The following is a 24,408-nucleotide window of genomic DNA, read 5'->3' on the forward strand; positions in this document are numbered from 1 at the left end:
TAATAATATCTTTTCTTAATATATTATTATTTCCTATACTAAGCTTTCTTTATATACTTTATTTTATAATAATAATAATATTTAATATAATAGTCTTATTTACTTTTTTATATAGCTCTAAGCACTATAAGGCTAGCTTTAATGCTATAGGAGATATTATTACTTTTTTTCTTATATTAGTTAATATTAAATTATATGGTATTAGCCTTATTACTATTAAACTTAGGGTTTTATAGTTTTTCTTATAAAAATTTTTAATTATTAATCTTAATTACCTTATTAATATAATTAATAAGGTTATTAAGTTAATTCTTTTTATAGAGTTTTATTCAAATTTCTTTCTTAAGTCTATTAAAAAATTATTAAGGGTTTTTAATCATAGTTAAGCTTTAAGGTAAATTAGAGATACTTTATTTTATTATCTAAGGTAAATTAGGTTTATTAAAATACTTTAATTTTCATATTAACTTATAATTTTTTATTTATAATACTAAAAGCTTATTAAAGTATTAATTTAAAAGCTTTATAGTCTAAGTAAAGGTTATAAGTATATAGCGAGAGTTGAATAAATAAGAGAATAAAATATTATTATATAATAGGTTTAAACTATATAATAATATACTTAATTAAGTACCTTATAGTATATTAGACCTTATTAGATACTAAGGTAAACTAGGTTAAGTAATAGGTTATAAAGGCGCATAGCTATATAAGGAATATTAATAGCTTATAGGCGGTTGTATTAAATATCTCTAGTGGGTTTAGCTTTAGGATTTCCTTTATATCTTTATTATATATAGCCGCTATAGCTATATAATTACTATTCTAGATATTATCTAGGTCTTATATATTTTAAGCATACTAAGATTTACCTATTTATTTAATAAGTTTAGAGAGTCTATATATTTTAGTATTTAAAGTAGTAAGCTAGGCCCTAAGTTATTTAACTTTCTTATTATGACTAGATTTAAAATTACTACCTATCTCTATATTGCTATCTAGGTTAACTTAGGTTAATACTATAGGCATAGAGATATAATTAATAATACTTATTAGTAATTATTAGCAGGAGTTACCTAAGTAGCTATTATATTTAGTATTATTTAAAGTAATAAAAGTAATTCACTAAATAAGAGCTATTACTCTATAATAATTATATAATTCCTAAGGGATAAAGTAGTTATATTAACTATATATTAATAAAGAAATTAATTATATTATACTTAAATAATAGGGGTATTATATCTAGTAATATACTTAAAGGTATTAAGTATAACTAAGTTATATTAATAGCTAGGGTAGCTATTATATAAGAAACTATAGTAAATATATCTTATATACTTAGGTTCCCTTAAGTAAAGTTAATCACAAGGAAGCGCGATATTACTTTAAGATAAATATAGCCTAGGAATAATATTAATCCTTAGTAATATTAGTCTTATTATAATAAGTAATTAAGAACTTAGGATTTATAGGGAATATATAATATACCCGCAAGGGTTATAATAATATACTAGGTAATATATATAATAAGCGAGCAATATAGTTAAGTAAGTAATATATTTTTTTTTACCCTTAAGATTAAAAATAATAATAAAAATACTATAACCTATTTAATAATTAAAACTGTTTATTATATTCTTCCCTAGATATTTTAATTACTACCTAATAGGTCCTTATATTATACCTAGGCTTACTATAAATACTATAGCGCTAAATACCTAGTCTAATTAACCTTCCTTAATTACTACTTCTTAATAATTCTATGATTACTTATATATTAATATCTATCTAATTAATTATTTATTTTCCCTCTTTTAGTATTATAACCTTTCTTTTTTATAGCTTAATCCTTTTTGCCCTCTAGCGCTAACTTAATATCTTATTTACTTATTAAAAATCTTTAACCTTAGCTAGTAATAAGGTAATCTTATATATAATAGCCTTTATTTTTTTTTATAAGAGACTATAAAGCTTTAAAGGTTAATTCTACGGAATTATTTTAATAATTTTTAATTTATCTTTTTAGGTATTTAAACTAAGATCTAGCCTTAAGTATAATCTTTAATATCCTTAAGACTTAATAAATAAAAGATTTAGCCCCTTTCTTAATTAGTATTAATATCTATAGCTATATATTAAGCTTTAAGATTATAATTTATAAGTTAAGGGGAATAAAATTAGCTTTTTTAAAAGCCCTTTTAATATTTCTTTTTATTAAAATAGCCTTATAAGTTATATAAAAGGCTAAAAAGAATTTAATCTTTAAAATATAAATAATAAAATATTTAATTAAATATTTTATTTCTTAATTATAAGCTTTTTTAAATATATGAAAATACTTAATATTAAGGAGCTAAAATAAATAAAATAAATAAAGTAATATATAAAGCTAAATAATTTTTTTCTTTTTATAATATTTCTTAAATTTAATAAAATAATAATTTTTATAGCTATTAAGGATTAAAAAATAATAATAATTATTTCATTACTTAGTTATATATTAATTAAAATACTTAAATTACTTAAAATTAATTTTATTATTAATTTAGCTATTTTAGGTTATTATAATAGCTTAATTACCTAAGAGATTATTATCTTAATACTAATTAGCGAGGTAATATTTACTTATATTAATAATAAATAGCTAAATCGCCTAGTCTTTTATATTAATTACCTAAATAATTATAATTTATTTTTAATTTCTAAGTTATATTAATTTTAGCTTTAAATACCTTTTTAAACCTATTATAACTATTTTATTTATAATTATATTTATAAGAAAGCTAATCTTATTAAAGTTATAGAGATTATTTAATTAGATATTATACTTTATAATTATATTTCTTATAAAGTAAAATTAATTATAAATAATTATTAAATCTTTATATTTAGCTCCTTAGTAATATATCACGGTTAATAAATACTTAATTAGCTAATTTTCTTATACTATAAAGCTAGGGGGAAAATCCTTATAAATCTAGACTAAGACTAATATAAATAAAGATCTCTTTCTCTAGATTTAATAACTTATATAAATTTATAGTAGTATTATATCGAGATTAAATACTATTTTATCACCAGTATAACCTTAGCTTAGACACCTAATAGGTCTTTATAGTCTTTTAGACGCTTTAATTTAGATTATTTTAAAGGGCCTAAAAGGTAAGAAGGGTTTTAGCCTTAATACTTAATTATAATATATTTTATAATTAGGAATTAATTAATTAAATAAAAAGTTAGATATAAAAGGGAAAAGTATATTACTTACTTAACTGCGTCGCTCGCTTATTATATATATCAGTTAAGAATTAATTAATTAAATAAAGAAAATATATATTATAGAATTTTTATTATATATACTTATTTATTAGATAGGCTATATATATATTTTTTTTTATTACTTTTTAAAAATTATCTCTTATATAGAAATTATAATACCCCCTAGGAAGTAAGGGATAATTTCTTAATATTTACTAAAGTTATAGCTAAGCTAGAGGCATACTAGCAATGCTCAAAGATAGGGATATCTTTGCTAAGACTCTTAGTTTTTCTTAATCTCTTAAAAAAGGCACTAAAAAACTATATCTTACTTAGATAAAATATACAGTTACTTAATTAGATAGTAATAACTCTAGTTAGTAATTTTTATTTAGGTCTAAGGCTTAAAAGTTAGTTTTTTAGAAATTATCCCTTGCTTGTTAAAAAAATCATCCCATTAAGGGGCGGCTATCAGCGCCGCGCTAACATCCCATATAATAAAACCATCAATAGGTCAAGGGATAATTATAATAAATAATAGGGGATTTTAACTATTAATATATCTACCTGGTTTATAAGCCGAGGCTAGATCTCATAGGCTAGCAATCAAGAACGTCAATCACCTTTACCGTATCTTAAATAAAAACTCAGCAACTCATTATATTTTTCGTTATATTCTCAAACTATGGCCAAGCTGGCCCTCTTCAAAAGTATTAAGGAGCGTCGGTGGTCAGGATTGAGGCTAGCCCGCCCAGAGTCATCCCCTCTCCCGAACCGAAGAAGAAAACCGAACTGTCATCCAAATCCCGTGTCATTCTGGAATCCCCCTCCAATCTATTGTAAAAAAGCTCTGAAGGTCGATGCCCGTTATTATTGTGCGGCCCACTTCAGTTACAGAGGGCTGCCATGATCGACCTCGGCTTTCAGGGAAAGGGTTTAGACATAGATAACCTTGGTGTCGCCGAAGGCAGAGCACCTCTGCTTCTGGTTGATATTAACCTACATTAGCTAGTTAGCGCTGTTTTCCTAAGGTTCCTTGCTTTCACGTACTCCCTGGGCAACCTGGTTGCAGCAAACAATGATACCACCGGCGTTGCAGCTGTTGGTCAAGGCAGAATAGCATGTGTAGTGGCTGAACAAATGGTCGTTGCCGTACTCAGGAGAACAGCAGTAAGAAGAGCCACCTGTGCAAGTGATGGTGACGCTCTGGTGGTTTCTGTTGTTGTCGATGCGGTCAGGTCGGGATGGCTTGCTGCCGCGGTCGGGAGCAGCGAGAGCGCTGGCGGCGGCAACGAGGAGAGCGGCGATGGAGAACTGCATTTTGGCTGTTGAAAAGTGTTGAGATCTCACAAAGAGAGTATTCAAGAGGACAGTAGAGTAAGGTATGTCAGACTGAGTCGTGAAGGTTGAGCGAGTGATGAGGATGAATGGTTGAAGGGGGAAGAAGGCCCCTTTATATATCCTTTTGTGGCCCTAGCAGTTCCAATGAGTGTCGTTTTTTCTTAACCAGGTCAGCGACCATGTCGCCACTGGGCGTCTCATGCAGACTCTCTAGGCTGGAACCTGAAGCTATTGAACTCTGTTACGGCCCTTTACACCGATATTATGCTGCCGGAGGTCAGTTTTGAGGCCGCGGAACTCAAGAGTCTCCTACCACTCGTCGAATAGCCATAGGATATGGTAAGAGGCTGAATATAGGCGCGGTCTAGGTGAGTCCAGGCCAATAGCCCGGGAGACCGGATGCCTGGGCTATTGTGACGTCTGTGGTGAGAACCGGGGCCGATGTTCCGGTTCGCCTCCCTGCTGAACGTGTTTATCGGGGTATGAGATTCCAATGCAACTGTAGCTCGTCCGAGCTCACCCAGTCTGCTTCGAGAGTTAGGCTGACAGGCCTCAAGGTCACCAACATAAGGTTGCGCAGTAATTACATGTAACGGCACGGATGGTCCAACACTTAACTCAGACGCATATGTGCATATAAACTTCAGATCGTGACTGAAAATGGCTCAAGCACGCTGGGTGTGTCGAGACCCAAGAAACCAAGGTCATCAAGATAAGGTAGGAGACATGCGTGGAGATTGCATGCAATTGCACGGATGTTCCAATTTAACTTCAGCTAGATTCATATATCTAAGTATCAAACTTGAGCGGAACGCAAAACTGAGTTAGCACGCTCGGTGCTCCGAAACGTTTAAGCGGGACTAATTTACGTTTTGGCGGTCTTATCGCTTTCGGCCGCCGAACATGGAATACGATGCTAATGAAGGAGTTCTGCACAAATATCGGCCCCCTTCTCCTTCATCCTATCAACTTTTCAGGCTCTCGGTCACTACAGATCCCGCCACCCCTCTCGTTACAGAAGCACTCTGTCCCCGTCTTCTACCCTCTATCTATCCTTCAACTACCTCTGTCTACTCCCCTGCGCTAGCGCTAAACATCACAATGATGCACGCTTCTACTATCCTCTACGGCCTCGCCTTCCTACAGGGCGCTATGGCGTCTCCGGTTGGTGACTCTTCTGTGGACATCGAGCCTCGGGCCATCAAGCCCGAGGGCCTTGAGACTCGAGACATCGAACCTAGGGCTCCGGCTTTTGGGGACGTACCCTTCCCAAAATTCCCAGCTATGAAGGGCAGTAAGTTGATAATCAAAATCTTCAGATGACCAGTCTAACGGGACATTGCCCCCGCAGAGGGTCAGGGGGCCGATTGCTCGTCGACCGAACAGACAGCGCTCTGCTCTTCAGGAAGCTCATACTGCTGTGTCGAGGATGGCAAGGGCGGTAAGTAATCCACATACCTTGTAACCGCCCAGGATGGCTCAAACATCCCACAGGTAACGTCTGTTCCTTCTCAAACTCTTGCAACAGCGATGCAAAGATCATTTGCTGCAACAATAGCGGTGGTGTAAGTGACTCGGCCTCTCAGCCCCATCCCCTGGCTCACAAGTTACCTAGTTCCAAATGTGCATTGGTGAGGTCGACTTCAACATGCCCGTCACCATCAACATCAACATCAACAAGGGGAACAAGAAGGGGGGAAAGTAAAAGCCTTTGTTGGCGGTGTCGGGAAGACGATGTCTCCGTATTCAAACGGTTTTGGCGGTGCGGCGATGTAGGGCCAGAATGCGGCTACTTTCATTCTTACACTCCTTTGACGCTATTGTGATTAAAAGACCCTAGGATGGTGAATCTACACCTTTCTAATGGCTGGGGTTGATGTAGTACTGAATAGGACCTTCTTCTCTCTCGTTGATCAGGTACGATCGCCTCTTCGGGCCGGCCGTGTTTCCCTTCACCCACTTTTGAGACTCAGCTTAAATTGAAATGACAGTGACGGTTGGGACGAGGAGGCTGAAGTTCGGTGAGGTTTAAATTCAACTGCCTCCTTGCAACTATGACACCAACCCCGGCTGATCAGGCACATTGCCGTGTCTTGGAAAGCTCCACTACAACGGTCCTCTGTCCTTCCCAGCGGCCGGGTCCCCGATCGGATCGTGGGTTCCCGAGATTTACCAAGACTAGATACCTTGGCGGTGGAAAGAAAACATGAGACGCCTTGCTCAACAACGGCAAGAATTCAACAGGTAAACTGGCTCCTTATAAGTCCTACTGTAGAGATGGATTCTAAAATAGACTCGTCATGAGGAGATTTGGTGCGATCGACACAGATGGCAAGCCCAAAATAGAACAACCTTACGAGGCGAAAAAACGACCTCATAAAACTAGTAGGCCGGAAAACCCCGATGCTGAATCTGCCAGTGATCAATATTCCATAGGTCCAAAGTCAACGACAGAAACAGGGACCAGCGCCCTCCGTCGATTGGTTGGGATGAAGAGTCGCCTCAGTCCCCAAGGGTTAAAACGTCACATCGTTTATTTTGCGGCAGGATCACCTCGCTCACACGGATCATCGGTAGCCATGCACTTCGACCTGACTGGGACCGCCTCAGCTCTGGCCGTTACATTAACCATATTGAGGGGCCAAAACTTTCACAGCAATCCATTCTGGGCTTGGAATCGGCGAATTGGCTTTCCACGTGAAAATCAGCTGGGCCGCTAAGGGTCCGAGGGCTTGCAGGCGCCGAGACCTGAGCGCGACAACCTAGTGCCTGAAGCCACAACCCTAACACTAAACCTGAGGCCTGAAACCCTGGTCGGCTTTAAAACCTTCTTGGAACTTCCCGGAAGTGCGACAAGACGCTTGGACGCGATCAGGCATCGAGTCTTAGGACAGTCCATGTCTTAGGGCTTCTCTACGCGGACCAAGGCAAGTTCCGTGAGGCGGAGCAGATGTGTGACCGAGCATTGGAAGGTTTCCAATCTGCCCTTGGACCAACTCATCCCAAGGCGCATGCTGTTACACGCGACTTGCACCCCGGCCGAGGCATTGGGCCACCCCACCATAATTTATGTATAGATCCCCTAACTGGAAAATCCGCCAAGCAGCCCTGAAAAGAATGAGTCAGCTCAAGAACAGCTATCTTTTCTCATCCTGCAGAATCTTCCTCTTCTGACATTCAATTTTCGCCGGATGATCTTGTATCCGAAGGCGAAGCCTTAAGGCGGTCCTCTACCCTGAGGATGCGATACGGATCTGTCAGCACATGGCTCCCATTCCATACCTTCACCACCCATGCCCAGCCTCTTAGACAACGCCCTTGATAAGTAATCTTCCTGCTTCGTCACTTTAGCAGCAGTGTATGCTCTACCCGTCAGAGCATATGTGAAGGGATTTCGTGCTTGAGCAAATGGGCATCTACCGTACCGTTCTTTTTAGAGGAACTCGGCGACGCTAATAGAGTCGGGGATCTTGGCTTCTGGTTCTTCTTGTTAGTAGATGATCGGCATTCTGCTGTACTTCGAGAAAAGTTCTTCACCGTCTGCACTTGGCTAAACCCATTTCGGGGGGGGGGGTAAATACTATGATAAAAGTAAGATATCTAACTCTTTAGTTGCTAAGAGTCTAGTATATTCCTAGTAATTACTAAATAAACCTCCCTCTATTACATTTTATATTATCTTATATTGCCTTTTAGTAGACTAGAAATACTCCCGAGGTAGGAAGTGCTTCTGAGTTCTAAATAGTATAATGGTTAATAGGGATAAATATTCCGCAGCAGTTTAGTTAGACCGATTTATTAGCTGGCTAGAATAGCCCGTAGATAATATTTAAGACCAAGGTATTAAAATAAATTACTATTAGTTTATTAAGATTTTAAATAGACCTTATTAGAAAACGCCTATAAGTTTTTTTTTAATGCTTTCTCTAAGATTGGCATAATATCTCTGATCGAGCAGGATTATACTAGCCTAGGAACCCGGAATCAGATTCTAATTGATTAATACACTATGTTTGATATAAAATGCTCGAGGGTAATTAACGCCTATCTGTTTAATAGCTCAGTGGATGGGAGAATGTTACTGATATCAGCGCTAATATTACAACTCTCTGGTTCTTATTACTATACATATTTACCATTAAATACCATAGCATGTTCTAATCTATCTTATTCCTCCTAGCGCCCAAAGAACTGCTGTTCTTATCTTTTTTATTATTAAATATAAAGAAAGCCTCTATTAAAGTTATGAAATAGCTATTCTAGTATGTAGGCTAAGTAAATATTACTACTATCTGTGCTATTCCCGGCGACTATAACCTTGCACTTCTTAACAATGTCAAGCCTGCTAGCGTAACATAGGTTAGTAATATAAATAAGCTTAATGCTAGATACGTAGCTAGTAAATATGCCTATATAAAGGGTATTAGCGTTATTATAACTATATCTAGTACTAGAAAATTATTAGCGACTAATACCATTGCGGGGACTTATGCTAAAAGGGCTACTATAGTATCTTATTAAAAGAATAAAACATACCTAACCACAGCTAGAAGATAATGCTTTTTTATTTTTTAGGCAAATTTCATAGAGGGGATTTTATATATTCTTCTATAAACTTAATATAATAAAAAATAATAAGAGAAATTAATTAAGTAATAGTAATATAAATTACTTTAAGAAAAAAATCCTTAAAGCTCTTACTTCTTATCATGGCCTATAAGGAAAATAATAATACTAGACTCTCGCTAACCTTTAACCCCCTCTTTCTATATATAAAGAAATTACCTAATGACCTAAAATAGCCTAATATGCTTTTTCCCTAACTTATTATTAACTTTATAATATTAGTTTCTTAATTATAAGATAGAATTTATATTTATTTTATATTTTAATATATATAATAAGTAAGCGTCGCAGATAAGTAAGCATCGCACTTTTCCCTCTTATATCTAACTTTCTATTTAAATAATTAATTCCTAACTACTAAATATATTAGACTTAAATATTAAGGCTAAAACTCTTCTTACGCTTTAGGCCCTTTAAAATAACCCTAAGCTAAGCATCCGACGCGCTGCAGAGACCTACCAGGTCTCTAAGCATAGGCTATATCGGCGATAGAATAGCATTTAAGCTCGACTTAATACTATCCCTAAATTACATAAACTATTAGTATCACGGCCATGACATGGACCAGGCGGGGAAGCCTGGCAGAACGATCTGACTAAGCAGGGACTAAAAGGACTAAACTTCGTCCTTAACGGTCCCGGGACCGAGCGATAGAAATATCGGTCCTACCCTAGACCGAACCTTAGGACAATTAGTCTAAGCAAACCATATAAGTATATAGGATATACTTATAATACTTTCTTATATAGTAGCTACCTTAGCTATTAATATAACTTAGTTATATTTAATATCTTTAAGTATATTACTAGATATAATAACCCCCTTATTTAAGTATAGCGCAACTAGTCTTTCTATTAATATAAACCTAATATAATTAGTTTAATATTCTCCATAAGCAAGTATCCTATATAAGCGAGTATCTTAAAAATCTTAACCTTTAGGATAGGATTTAAGATAAAAATATAATAAAGTATTTCATTAATTAAATTTAATTACTTTTATTTTCCTTAGATACCTTAATTATAATTTAATATATTCTTTTATTATAACTAGCCTTACTATATATTCTATAGTAGCTTTCCTTTAGTTATATTAACCTACCTTAATTATTACTTCTTAATAATTTAGCCTATACCTATATATTAATATCTATTTAATTAATTACTTCCCTTGCCTTATTTATAATTATCTTTCCTCTATTTTATAGGTAGGTTCTTTTTACTTTGCGTTACCTACTAAGGGCCTTATTTAATTATTAAAGGTTCTTAACCTTAGACTTTAATAAGGTTATCTTATATATTATTGCCTTTATTCCCTTAATTAATAACTTTAAAGCCTTAAGAATAGACTCTAGAGAGCTACTTTAATACCTTTTAATTTATTTTTTAAGGTATTTAGATTAAGAGTTAGCTTTAAGGGCTATCCTTAGGGTCTTTGAGACCTAAGGGTTAGGCTAACTAGCCTCTTCCTTAAGGGGCGTTAAGGTCTATAACTATATATTAAGCTTTAATATAATACTTTTAGGGTCTAAAGGAATAAGCCTAGCTCCTCTAAAACCTCCCTTGATATTACTTATCGTTATAGTAGCCTAGTAGGCAGCATAAAAGGCTAAAAAGAAATTAGTCTTTAAAATATAGGTAATAAAGTATCTAATTAAATACTTAATCTCTTAACTATATGCCTTTTTTAGCAGCCTAAAGTACCTAATATTAAGAGGCTAAAGTAAGTAAAATAAATAAGGTAATATATAAAGCATAATAATCTTATTTTCTTTATAATATTTCTTAAATTTAATTAAATAATAATTTTTATACCTATTAAGGATTAAAAGATAATAATAATTATTTAATTAAATAATTATATATTAATTAAAGTATTTAAGCTACTTAAGACCTATCTTATTATTAGTCTAGCTATTATGAGTTATAGTAATATATTAATTGCCTAGGAGGTTATTTTCTTAGTACTAGCTAGCAAGGTAATATTAGCTTATAATTATAATAAATAGCGAGATCGCCTAGCCTTTAGAATTAATCGCCTAGATAATTATAGCCTATTTTTAATTTCTAGGCTAGATTAATTTTAATTTTCTATGCCTCTCTGCGCCTATAATAACTATTTCGCTTATAATTATACCTATTATAAAACTAATCTTATTAAAGTTATAGATATTAGCGAGGGTAATATTATATTTCGCGATTATATTTATTATAAGCTTAAATTAATTACGAATAATAATTAGGTCTTTATATTTAGCCCTCTAATAGTTATATTTATAAAAGAAATATATCTTAAGGTCTAGATATTACTTAATGAAGTTAGAAGCCTAATTCTTGCTAATAGGTGATGCATTGCGGTCGATAAGTAATTAGTTAATTATTTCTTTAATACTACGTAGTCGAGGGGGAAATCCTTGCGAATTTAGATTAAGGATAAATTAAATAATAATCTATTCCTTTAGATTAGATAGCTTATGTGATTTAGGGATAATATCGCATTAAGACTATATGCCTTTTTATTAGTGACCTAGCTTCTTAGGATAGACTTAATAGATTAATATAGCGCGTCGGATATATAATTTTAAGTTATTTTAAAGGGCATAAAGTATAAGGAAAATATTTAACTTACTATTTAATTAAGATATCTTTAATAATTAAGAATTAATTAATTAATTAAAAAGAAAAGAGGTTAAGGGATTTTTAGGATACTTGCTTATATGGGATACTCGCTTATAGAGAATATTATCCCTATAAAAGTCCTTATTATAAAGGTATTTTATTAATATAATTCTAGAAAAATAAACTTATAGGATATAAGCCTAGGATTCTATTACCTTATAGTATAGCTTATATACTATCTCATAGCCTACTTACCTAAGCTTTATATACCTAGATAAACAAGCTATTAAAGAATTATAATAATACCCCTTTTAGGCAATATTACCCTTTTAGGAAGGGTCACGTGACTTTAGACTTAGGGCTATTATAGAGCCTAATAAAGCTAATAAAGCAATGCCTTTTTATAGGGTATTTCCTATCTGGTTTTAAATCTCTTAGTTTAAAACCTTTAATAGTTTTAGCTTCTTCTAACTATATCCCAGCTCTAAGTTACCTACTTTTAATAAAACTAATAGGGTTTTAAAGCCCGGAATTAAAGCTATCCGACAATATAGCTTTTATCTAAATCGGGCTAATAGATTCCAATTAATTAGCTATATAAACTATAAATCCTCTCTTAGAAATAGCTTCTAAGATATATAATTAATTTAAGTAATTATAAGAGTATTCAGGTTATACTGGCTATCACTGGTAGGTTAGGAAATCCTCAGATAGTTATATAGGTCTTATGCTATATAAAACTCTTCTCGCTAAATTATTATAAAAGCTTTAATAAATTAAAGTTAAAAAGATAGTTTAAACCTATCTTATATTACTAATATTACCCTAATTATATTAATTAGGCTTATATCTTTATAATTTCTTAATTTCTATAATTATAAAAAATTAATATATTATTAAGTTAAATAGGTTACGCGGGAGTATTCTTATTAATTAATAACTAATAGCTTAGCGCTATATTAATAGAAATAATTAAATAGAATTATAATAAGAAAGATAAATAATAATATTATTTATTAGCTTAATTATAAGATTAAGAATCTTAGGTTATATAGATATAAAGGACTTTAAATAGCTAATCTAAGAGAATAAGGGATAATAAGAGACTCATTTTTTAGAGATTCTCTTAATACTTTATATAAGTATAGAGGCTGTTTATTAATATAACTTATTAAATAATTAATATTTCTTTTTTATAAGCATTATAAGAAGCTATTATAATATAATTATAAGCTCTTAGCTAAGTATATTAATATAATTAAGATAAATAATTAATTTAAGGCTATTAAAGCTAATAACTAATTAAGGCCTAATATTATAGCTAAATAATAAATTAAATAATTTATAATTAAGCTTAGTTATACTTTTTAAATAAAATAAAGAATATATATTATTAGCTTAATAATAAACCTTTTTTCTTAAGAAAAATACCTTATATTTATATAAAAATAATATATAAACTTAGAATTAAAAGAATAATAAATAAGAGATTAGCTTATAGTTATTATATAGGGGAAAAAAAAGATTTCTCTTTAGTATTATATATAATAATATACCCTTTATAATATATTATTAATAAAATAAAAAAAAAATAAAGGTATAGCTTATTATTACTTTTATTATTTTACTCCTAGGGTTAAGAGAGAGCTTAAGCGAATTAAATAGCCCTTAGAGAGGGCTAGGGATATTACTAATAAGATAAAATATATATAAAACTAATCCTAAGCTAATAATAAAGCTAAGTATAAGTATAAGCTAGATATTTCTAAGCCTTTAATAAAAAGATATTACTTCCCTTATTAAGGAGAATATAGGAGAACTTATAGAAAAAGCTTTTTATTAAGGCTACCCTTAAGGATAAGCTTAGAATATTACTAAGGAACTTAGGGCTACTTAAATATACCTATAATAATAATATATTATATATAGACTAATAAGTAATTAATAATAATTAAATATTATAATTATAATTAAATAAGTTATAAAGCCTTAAATTACTTATTAAAAAAGTATAATAATATAAATTAAACCCCTCTAGGAAAAAATAATCTCTTAATAAAAATTAATTATATCTAAGCTAAGAAGCTAAATAACATAAAAAACTAAGGTAAATAGAGGAGAAACTTAACCCTTTATTTATAACTCTTATTAAATAAGTACTTATAGGGAAGATAACCTCAGTAAAAAGATTAATTCTTTAAGGGCTTATTAAAAAGAAACTTAATATATTTTTTAATATAAGGTCTAAGATTAATTTAATTAATATAGATCTTATTAAGAAGCTTAGATTTAAGCCTATAATAAATTATATTACCTTAGGGTTAAAGTCTTTTAGAAGAAATAAAATAAAGCTAGGGAATATTTAGTAATTTATTTTTTTTTCTTAATAATAATAAAAAGCTATAAAAGATATAATAAGTATTTATAGGTTTTAATATTAGCTTAGGGAGGTATAATATAATCTTATCTTATTACTTTATAGGCTAAGAAAGTATTATTATTAATTATAGTATTAATTTATAGTATTATTAAGATATTATTTTTATAGACTTAAAGTCTTTTCTTTAAGATATTATTAAGAATTAAGAGATTACCTATATATTATATATAATAATTACTTTTATGCCTTAAGAAAAGAATATAATTATACTTAGCGAGCTATTAGATATAGAGATAAAAGATACTAAGGGGCTCTTATTAAAACTTAAAGGCCTAGAAGGGTTCTTTAATAAGTAAGTAGCTAAGGGAATATTACTTTTATTAGAAGTAACTGATAAGATTAACCTTATTTAAGGAAATAAATTATCCTATAGGCTATTATACCTTATAAATACGGCATAATATATTACCCTTTAGAAATACCTTATAAAAAACCTAATAAATAGATACATTAATGACTTAATAAATTAAGTAAATACGTTAATACTTTTTATATCTAAGAAAAATAAAAGAATATACTTATATATAAATTATTATAAATTAAATAAGGTTATAATTAAAAATTAATATTTTCTCTTTTTTATTAAAAACCTCTTAGATTAGCTTATTAAAATAAAATAAATCTCTAAGATTAATATCTATAATATATATTATTAAATAAGGGTTATAAAAGTGGATTAATAAAAGATAGCCTTTTATATAAGATATAAATACTTTTAATATATAATTATACTATTTAGGCTTATTAATATCCCTATTATATTCTAAGTATATATTTATTAATTACTTATTAATATATTAGATATATATTATATATCTTATATAAATAATATCTTAATTTATTTATAGATAAAAAAGAAATATATTAAGTGCCTTAGAGAGGTCTTATAATAACTTACTAAAGTATAGCTATATAGTAAGCTATCTAAGTATAACTTTTATTAATAAAGTATTAAGTTCCTTAGGTATATTATTACTTAAGAAAAAATAAAAATAAATCTTATTTAAGTTAAATTATTATCTAAGTAAGAGGCCTTAATTAGCTTTAGAGATATATAAGTCTTCTGAGGCTTTTATAACTTTTATTAGAAATTTATTATATATTACTTAGTAATTATAAGCCTAATTATATCTTTATTAAAAAAAAATAAAAATAAGAAAAAAAATAATAAACTTACTTAAATAATTAATATAAAATAAGCCTTTTAATAACTTAAGTAAGCTTTGTACTCTATAATAATTCTTTATTACTAGGATTTATTACTTTTAATTAGGGTAAAAATAAATATCTTAATAAAAGCTATCTCTAGTATTTTAAGCTAATTAATTAATATTTAGTAATAATTAATTACTTATTACTTATAAAAACTATAGGACTAAGAGTAATAATAAGCTATAAGATAATAAAAGCTATTAGTAATTATTAAGAGCTTAGAATATTAGTCTTATTACCTATAAGGGCTCTTAGAAAGGTTTTTAATCTTAATAGAATATTAGGTACTTATAGGTATTATTAAGGTATTAGCTAAGGATCTATAAGGTAAATGTATTTATTAGGTCTATTAATTATTTATCTTTAACTTTAATATTAAATATAAGCTAGGGATAAAAAACCTTATAAATAGTTTTTTAAGGAGACCTAATTATATAAAAAAAGAGATCTCTTATACAGATATCTTACTTATATTAGCTAAGAAGCTAGAACTTATATATAAGTTATTAAAACCTACTTAGTAATATATTACTATACTTAAGGGTAAAATAAGTATTTTAGCTATATATATCTATATAATATAGGCTATAATAAGGGGTCCCTTTCCCTCTTATAAATATAAGTTAAAAAGTAATACTTATTATATAATATCTATTCTTATAACCTAGTATTAATAAGTAAGAATAAAAGAAATAGATATTTTATAGATTACTAAGTAAATAAAAGACTCTTAGTAAGCCTCTAGGGACCTAATTATAGCTAGGGTTATTATTTTAAAGTAATATATCTTATACCTAGTTATAAAAGAGCTTATAAAAAGTAAAATAATATTACTTTCTTAGCCTTTTAAGAAATTTAAGGTATTAATTAAAGAATTATAAAGCTAAGATTAATAATATTAAGAGTTTAAGGTAAGGACTTAGAGAATTACTAATAAATATAAGGAATATATAATAGACTCTTAAGATTTATTATATTATAAAAAAAGATTAATTATCTTAGATTAAGGCGCTATAAAGATAAAGATCTTTTATTAACATTATAATAATTTAAGAGTAAGCTATATAGGATTATAAAAGATATTTAATTTTATCTTAAGGAAGTTTTATTAATAAGGCATTATAGAAAATATCTAAGAATATATTAAGAGCTACTTAATTTATTAAGGTATTAAAGTCCCTAGGTATAAGCCTTATAAGAAACTCTAGTTTTTATTATTATTATTATACTTATTTTAGGAAATTAATCTTAATTTTATTATTAAGCTATTACTAAGTACTTAAAGTAATAATATTAATTATAATATAATCCTTATTATTATTTATAAAATAACTAAGTTTATATTATTTATTTTAATTAAGAAAAAACTTAGAGGTATAAAGCTTATAGCTTTTTTATATAAATATATTAAAAGTTATTTTAGTATATTAAAAGGGATTATTAATAACTAAGATAAGCTAATTATTAATAAGTTTTAAATAGACTTTATAAAGAAATAAATAATCTATTACTAATTATTAATTATATATTACCCTTAGATAAATAATTAAATAAAATATATATATTAAATACTTAAGAAATATCTAAGAGTCTATATAAAAGAATTACCTAAAAGGTAAATAATATAACTCTTAGATATTACTTTTATTTATAATAATAATAAATACTTAATTATTAAGGTCTCCTTAATAAAGGTATTATTTAGTTATTACCTATAATATATAGAATATATCTTAATAAAAATAAAAATATATATATAAGGTATTACTAAATACTTAATAATACTTAGCTATATATAGGCCTAAGTATATAAATATTAAAAGAAAGCTTTAAAGTTATAGGCGAAATATTATAACTCTAGGTATAAACTATAGACTTATTATTAGGGATAAATTCTTAAAGTATTAATAAAGAACTAGAGGTTTAAATACCTTAAATTAGCTCTATAATTTATAAGAGCTAAGGTCTTTAATAAGTATAGGGAATAAGCTTATACCTTAGAGCTATTAGAGAAATACTAATATATATATAATATATTCTATATATTACTTATTAAATTATAAAGTAATTATAAAAAGATTAATAAAACCATACAGGATTAATTAGAGCTTAAAGATAAGCTTAATAAGTAAGAGGTAAAAAAAGTAATTAATAAAATATAATATATAAGAACCTAAAGAATATTTATAAAATATATAAGTAATATTAAAGAAATATCTTAAGATTATAAGGAAAGATTATAAAAAATAAAATAAGGTATAACTAAACCTATACTAAAAATATAATAAAAAGGAATTTTATTAATCTAGGTATAAAAAATAAAAACTTGAATATAAAAATATAAAAAAAGCTAAATTATATTAGGTTATAAATTAAAACTAAAGATTATTTACTAAAGTATTATAATATAAATATAAAATAATTAACATAAGAATTAGGCCTAGAAAGATAAAATTATAAAAAATAAAAAATTAAGAAAAATAGTAGCTAAGACTTTAATAATAAAATAAAAAAGCCTTATTATAGCTTAAGGGTTATTATAAGTAAAATAATATTTATTAGTAGGCTTAATAGCCTTAATAGCCTTAGGCTTCTAGGCCTTATAGCGCTTATTCTAAGTAATATTTAGTAAATTATTAAGCTCTTTATTATTATTATTATTATTTTTATTTTTATTTTTATTAAAAAGATAAATATATTTATAGTTATTAGGGGTTAATAAAAAATTAATAAGGCCTTAGAGATAAAAGTACTAATTAATAAAAGAAATAAAATAAATAAGACCTAGGTTATTATTAGAAAAGGCCTAATTAATATAATTATATAAGGCACTAAGAATATTAATAATTTTATAAGTATTACCCTTAACCTTAATATTAATTCTTAGTATATTCTTAAAGTCCTTAAGGTAATTTATTACCTTAAGTAATAGCTAAGTAGAAATATTATTATAGATATAAAAAAGAATAATAATAATAATATAATTAATTATCTTAAATAAAGTTATTTTAGCTTTAGCTTATATATAAAAGGTTAGCTAATACTTAGGCGAAATAAAGAAAGAGAGATATATATTTTAGAGGTAAAGGAGAAATAATATCTCTTAGTTAGATATAAGCTCCTATATCTAGATGCGAGATATCTAAAGAGGTATCTTAATACCTTATAGTATAGGCTCGCAAAGAAAATTAATAAGCTTTTACTAGGTATATATTATATCCTTAATAATATAATTAATATATTAGATCTAGGTATAAGTATAAGAAATAAGATTATTAAGAATTTTAATAAAAAGGGAGTAAATATTATTCTAAGAATCCTAAGTAATACCTTAGAGCTTATAAGGAATTTATAAAGTATAAATAATAGCTTAAAGGAGATAAATAAGAAAGGAAAAAATAACTTATAGAGCTATATTTCTTTTTATTATAGGTATAGAGAAAATAATAGTTTAATAAGCTATTAGTAATATAAGGGATTTAAGGATCTTTATTAATATATTCTAAGTAATATATATAAGAAACCTTATTAATATCTATTTTCTAAAAATATATATTAGGATTATATTTAAACTTCGAGAGCATAAAGGTATAAATAGAGAGAAAAGATATTATTAAAAGCTTTATAATAATAAAATAAAGGAGTAAAGTATTATAAAGGGGAAAACTAAAGGATCTTATATAATATATAAGAAATAAGGTAAAGAATAATTATAGAGACTATAGTAATAATATTATAATAAGTAAAAGAATTATTATTATAAAAAAAATAAAAAAAAAAAAGATTATTATAGAAAAAAAAAACTCTAGTTATAATAATAATAATTATATTTAAGCTATTAATATTAGATAATTAATTGCGAAAAGTAATTATTAACCTAATAATAATTAATTAATTATAAAAAAAAATAATATAATTTATAATAAAAATTATAAAAATTATAATAAAAAACATAAAAAAAATAATAAATAATTAATAAGGTATTATAAAGAAATATTAAAGCCTAAGATTATTAAAAAATAACTAAATATAGATATTTATTAATATTAAATAAAGAAAGAATATAATTAGCTAAATAAGCTTATAAGACTAAGCTCCCTAGAAAGGGGGTAATTATAAGAGCATTTAGGTTATACTAGTTATCGCCGGTAAGTTAAGAAATCCTTAGATAGTCACATAGGCCTTATGCTATATAAAACTCTTCTCGCCGAAATATTATAGAAGCTTCGGCAACTTAAAGTCAAAAAGATAGGTTGAACCTATTTTATATCTCTAATATTACCCTAATCATACTAATTAGGCCTATACCTTTATAGTAATAAGGCTACCTATAAGAAGCTAGCCTTTTTTTTTATAACCTTATCTATTATTTTCCCTACTTTTATTACTCTATAATACCTTATTTAGCTAATTAGCTTTTTATAAAAACTAATTCTAGTGCCTATTCTCCTCCTATTTTAGTTACCTACCCTATACTATTTTCAGACTTTATAGTCTCTATTTTTTAGTCTTTTATAAGTACTTAAGTATTAAATTATATTACTTATTTAATATACTATTAAATAATATCTCTTAGTTTTTTTTTTAATAAAAACTTTAAGGTAATTACTCTTAGAGTTAATAATTCTATTAGTATAATTAAAAGGGGTCTTTTTAAAGTTAATAACTAAATAAGGTATTTATTTATACCTTTATAATAACTTAAGCTTATTTATTATTATTAACTTAAAGTAATTTTATTTAGTTTTATTATTTATTAAATATTTAATTATTTTCTTTTAATTTATATTTTTAGTTCTAAGTAGTATTACTTATATATTTTATTTATAAAATATAAGGCCTTTTAAGGTAATATATATTTATATTTATTTATTTATTACCTTATATTAAATAACATATATATATAGCTTATATAATAAATAAATATATATAAGTAAAATCCTAACCTCTAGGACTAAAAGTATAATAAAAATACTATAAACTATTTAATTAATTAAAACTACTTCTTATATTTTTTCTTAGGTATCTTAATTACTGTTTAATAAGTCCTTATAATATAACTAGGCTTATTATAGGTATTATAATATTAAATACCTAATTATATTAATCTTTCTTAATTACTATTCTTTAATAATTTAGCTATTACTTATATATTTATATTTATTTAATTACTTACCTTTTTTCTTATATTATTATTACCTCTTTTCTTTAAAGTTAGATTCTTTTTGCCCTTTAGTATTAATTTAATATCTTATTTACCTCTTAAAGGTCTTTAATCTAAGCTATTAATAAAGTAAGCTTATATATAATAGCCTTAATTCCTTTAAAAAGAGACTTTAGAGTTTTAAGAATTAACTCTAAGGAGTTATTTTTATACCTTCTAATTTATCTTTTAAGGTATTTAAACTAAGATCTAGCCTTAAGTATAATCTTTAATATCTTTAAGACCTAAGGGGTAAAAAATATAGCCCCCTCCTTAATAAGTACTAAAGTCTATAGCTATATATTAAGCTTTAAGACTATAGCTTCTAGGTTAAGGGGAATAAAATTAACTCTTTTAAAAGCCCTCTTAATAGTTTTTTTTATTATAATAGCCTTATATATTATATAAAAAGCTAGAAAGAATTTAATTTTTAAAATATAAATTATAAAGTATTTAATTAATTATTTTATTTCTTAATTATAAGTTTATTTTAATATATTATAATACTTAATATTAAGAAATTAAAATTAATAAAAAAATAAAATAATATATAAAGCTAAATAATCTTTTTTTATTTTATAATATAACTTAGATTTAATGAATTAATAACTTTTATAGATATTAAAAATTAAGAAATAATAATAATTATTTAATTACTTAGCTATATATTAATTAAAGTATTTTAATTATTATAAATTAATCTTATTATTAATTTAATTATTTTAAGTTATTATAATAACTTAATTACCTAAGAGGTTATTTTTTTAATATTAATTAATAAAATAATATTAGCTTATATTAATAATAAATAGCTAAATTACTTAGCCTTTTATATTAATTACTTAAATAATTATAATTTATTTTTAGTCTTTAAGCTATATTAATTTTAGCTTTAAATACCTTTTTATACCTATAATAATTATTTTATTTATAATTATACTTATAAAAAAGCTAATTTTATTAAAGTTATAAATATTATTTAATTAGATATTATATTTTATAATTATAGTTATTATAAGTTAAAACTAAATATAAATAATAAGTATATCTTTATATTTAGCTCTTTAGTAATTATATTTATAAAATAATATATATCTTAAGGTCTAAGTATTACTTAATAAAATTATAAGCTTAATATATATTAATTAATAATATATTATAATTAATAAGTAATTAATTAGCTATATCTTTTATATTATATAATTAAGGGGGAAATCCTTATAAATATAAATTAAAAATAAAATAAATAAAGATCTTTTCCTCTAGGTTAGAGAGCTTATATAATTTAAGGACCTAATTAAGTTATAATTAAAGACGTTATTATTAGCGCTATAGCTTTATATAACTAATATTATATATCTTTATAGCGCATTAAAGCTTTAGTTTTAAGTTATTTTAAAGGGCCTAAAGGGTAAAAAGGATTTTAGCCTTATTATTAAATTATAATATACTAAGTAGTTAAGAATTAATTAATTAAATAGAGATAATATAGGTTAAGGGATTTTTATTATATATACTTGTTTCTTATATAAGCTATATATATATATTAAGGTTTTTAGTTTTTTATTATTATATAATTAAGGTCATTAACTTATACGTACTATTTATATAAGCCTTATAGTTATAGTTATTAACTTAGCTATTAATCTTTTTCTAATAGCCTAATTTTAAAGCCTTATTATTATTATTAGGGTTAATATAGTTTAGGTATTATATTTCTTAGTAAACTTTATTAAGGTCTCTATACTTAATATAATTAATATATTTAGATAAGGTTAATATACTTAATAGTCATGCTAATTAGATAAGCATGCTAATTAAGAATCCCTTAACCTATAACTATTCTATTTAATTAATTAATTCTTAACTATATAAGATGCTATAATTAAATAGAGAGGCTAATATTCTTTTTATAGTTTAAGTCTATTAAAATAACCTAAAATTAAGTCTCTAATGCGCTGCAAAGGTCTACTAAGTTAATTATAATACCCTCTATGCCTAATATAATAATATATCTATATATTAAGATTATATTCCTAAATTATATAAACTATTAGATCTAGAGAAATAGATTATTATTTAGTTTATTCTTAACCTAGATTTATAAGGATTTTCTTTATAACTATATAGTATTAAAAAAATAGCTAATTAATTACTTATTAATTATAATATATTAGTAATTAGTAAGTATTAAGTATTAAGTTAAAAACTTTATTAAGTAATATAAAGAGCTTAAGATATAATTTTTTATAAATATAATTATTAAAGAGCTAAATATAAAAATCTAATAGTTATTTATAATTAGTTTTAGGTCCTTAAAAATATAATTATAAAGTATAATATCTAATTAAATAATATTTATAACTTTAATAAGACTAGCTTTATAATAAATATAATTATAAATAAAATAATAATTATAAGTATAAAAGAATATAAAAAATTAAAATTAATTTAGCCTAAAAACTAAAAATAAGTTATAATTATTTAAGTAATTAATATAAAAGACTAAGTAATTTAGCTATTTATTATAGCTATAGGTTAATATTACCTTATTAGTTAATATTAAAAAAATAACCTCTTAGGTAATTAAGTTATTAATATAACTTAAAATAGCTAAATTAATAATAAAATAAGTCTTAAATAATTAAAATACTTTAATTAATATATAATTAAATAATTAAATAATATTTATTATTTTTTAATTCTTAATAGCTATAAAAGTTATTATTTAATTAACTTTAAGATATATTATAAAAAAAATAATATTATTATATTTTATATATTACCTTATTTATTTTATTTATTTTAGCCTTTTAATATTAAATATTTTAAGCTATTTAAAAAGGCTTATAATTAAGAAATAAAGTATTTAATTAAATACTTTATAATATATATATTAAAAATTAAGTTTTTTTACCTTTTATATTTTATATTAAGTAATTATAATAAAAGCTAATATTTAAAAAGGTTTTAGAGATATTAGAATTATTTCTTTTTACTTAGAAAATATACTCTTAAAGCTTAATATATAGCTATAGACTTTAATACTTATTAAAAAAGAAATTAGCTCTTTTACCCCTTAGGTCTTAAAGACCCTAAAGATTATTATTAAGGCTAAATCTAAATCTAAATATCTTAAAAGATAAATAAAAAGGTATTAAAGTAGCTCCTTAGAGTTAATTCTTAAAATATTAAAATCTCTTTCTAAGGGAATAAAGGTAATTATATATAAGATAATATTAATAAGGTCTAAGATCTAAGACCTTTAATAGGTAAATAAGATATTAAGCTAGCGCTAGAGGGCAAAAAGGACCTATTTATAGAAAAATGGGAAGATAATTATAAATAAAAGAAGGTAAGTAATTAATTAGATAGATATTAGTATATAAGTAGTAGCTAAATTATTAAGAAGTAATAATTAACGAAGGTTAATATTATTAAGGGAAAGGCGCTATAAAATATATAGAAAGCCTAGATATAATATAAGAATATATTAGGTAATTATTAAGATATCTATAGAAAAATATAATAAGTAGTTTTAATTAATTAAATAATTTATTATATTTTTATTATAATTTATATTTTAGAGGTTAAGATATTTAATTAGTATGCTTATTTAATTAATACACTGATTAAGTATATTATCTTAATATATTTATAGTCTTTTCTAAGGTATAATTAAATACCTTTATAGTATTTCTTATTAA

The 24,408-nt window shown here is 25.8% G+C and overlaps 2 protein-coding genes across 2 annotated transcripts; one reads left to right on the forward strand and one right to left on the reverse strand.

The window, feature by feature from the left end:
• Positions 1-4,197: 4,197 nt before the first annotated feature.
• NCS54_00634500 (Hypothetical protein) lies at positions 4,198-4,581 on the reverse strand (the record flags this gene model as incomplete). The annotated part of the gene is made up of 2 exons (XM_053151808.1): positions 4,198-4,260; positions 4,312-4,581. The coding sequence occupies 2 exons, from the start codon at positions 4,579-4,581 to the stop codon at positions 4,198-4,200; spliced, it is 333 nt and encodes a 110-aa protein (XP_053007783.1).
• Positions 4,582-5,703: 1,122 nt separating this feature from the next.
• On the forward strand, positions 5,704-6,307 carry NCS54_00634600 (Hypothetical protein; the record flags this gene model as incomplete). Its single annotated transcript, XM_053151809.1, has 4 exons — positions 5,704-5,896; positions 5,954-6,043; positions 6,097-6,167; positions 6,218-6,307. The coding sequence occupies 4 exons, from the start codon at positions 5,704-5,706 to the stop codon at positions 6,305-6,307; spliced, it is 444 nt and encodes a 147-aa protein (XP_053007784.1).
• Positions 6,308-24,408: the final 18,101 nt, after the last annotated feature.

Source organism: Fusarium falciforme, chromosome 5, assembly GCF_026873545.1.
Source record: "Fusarium falciforme chromosome 5, complete sequence".
In the NCBI taxonomy this organism is placed as follows: Eukaryota; Fungi; Ascomycota; class Sordariomycetes; order Hypocreales; family Nectriaceae; genus Fusarium; species Fusarium falciforme.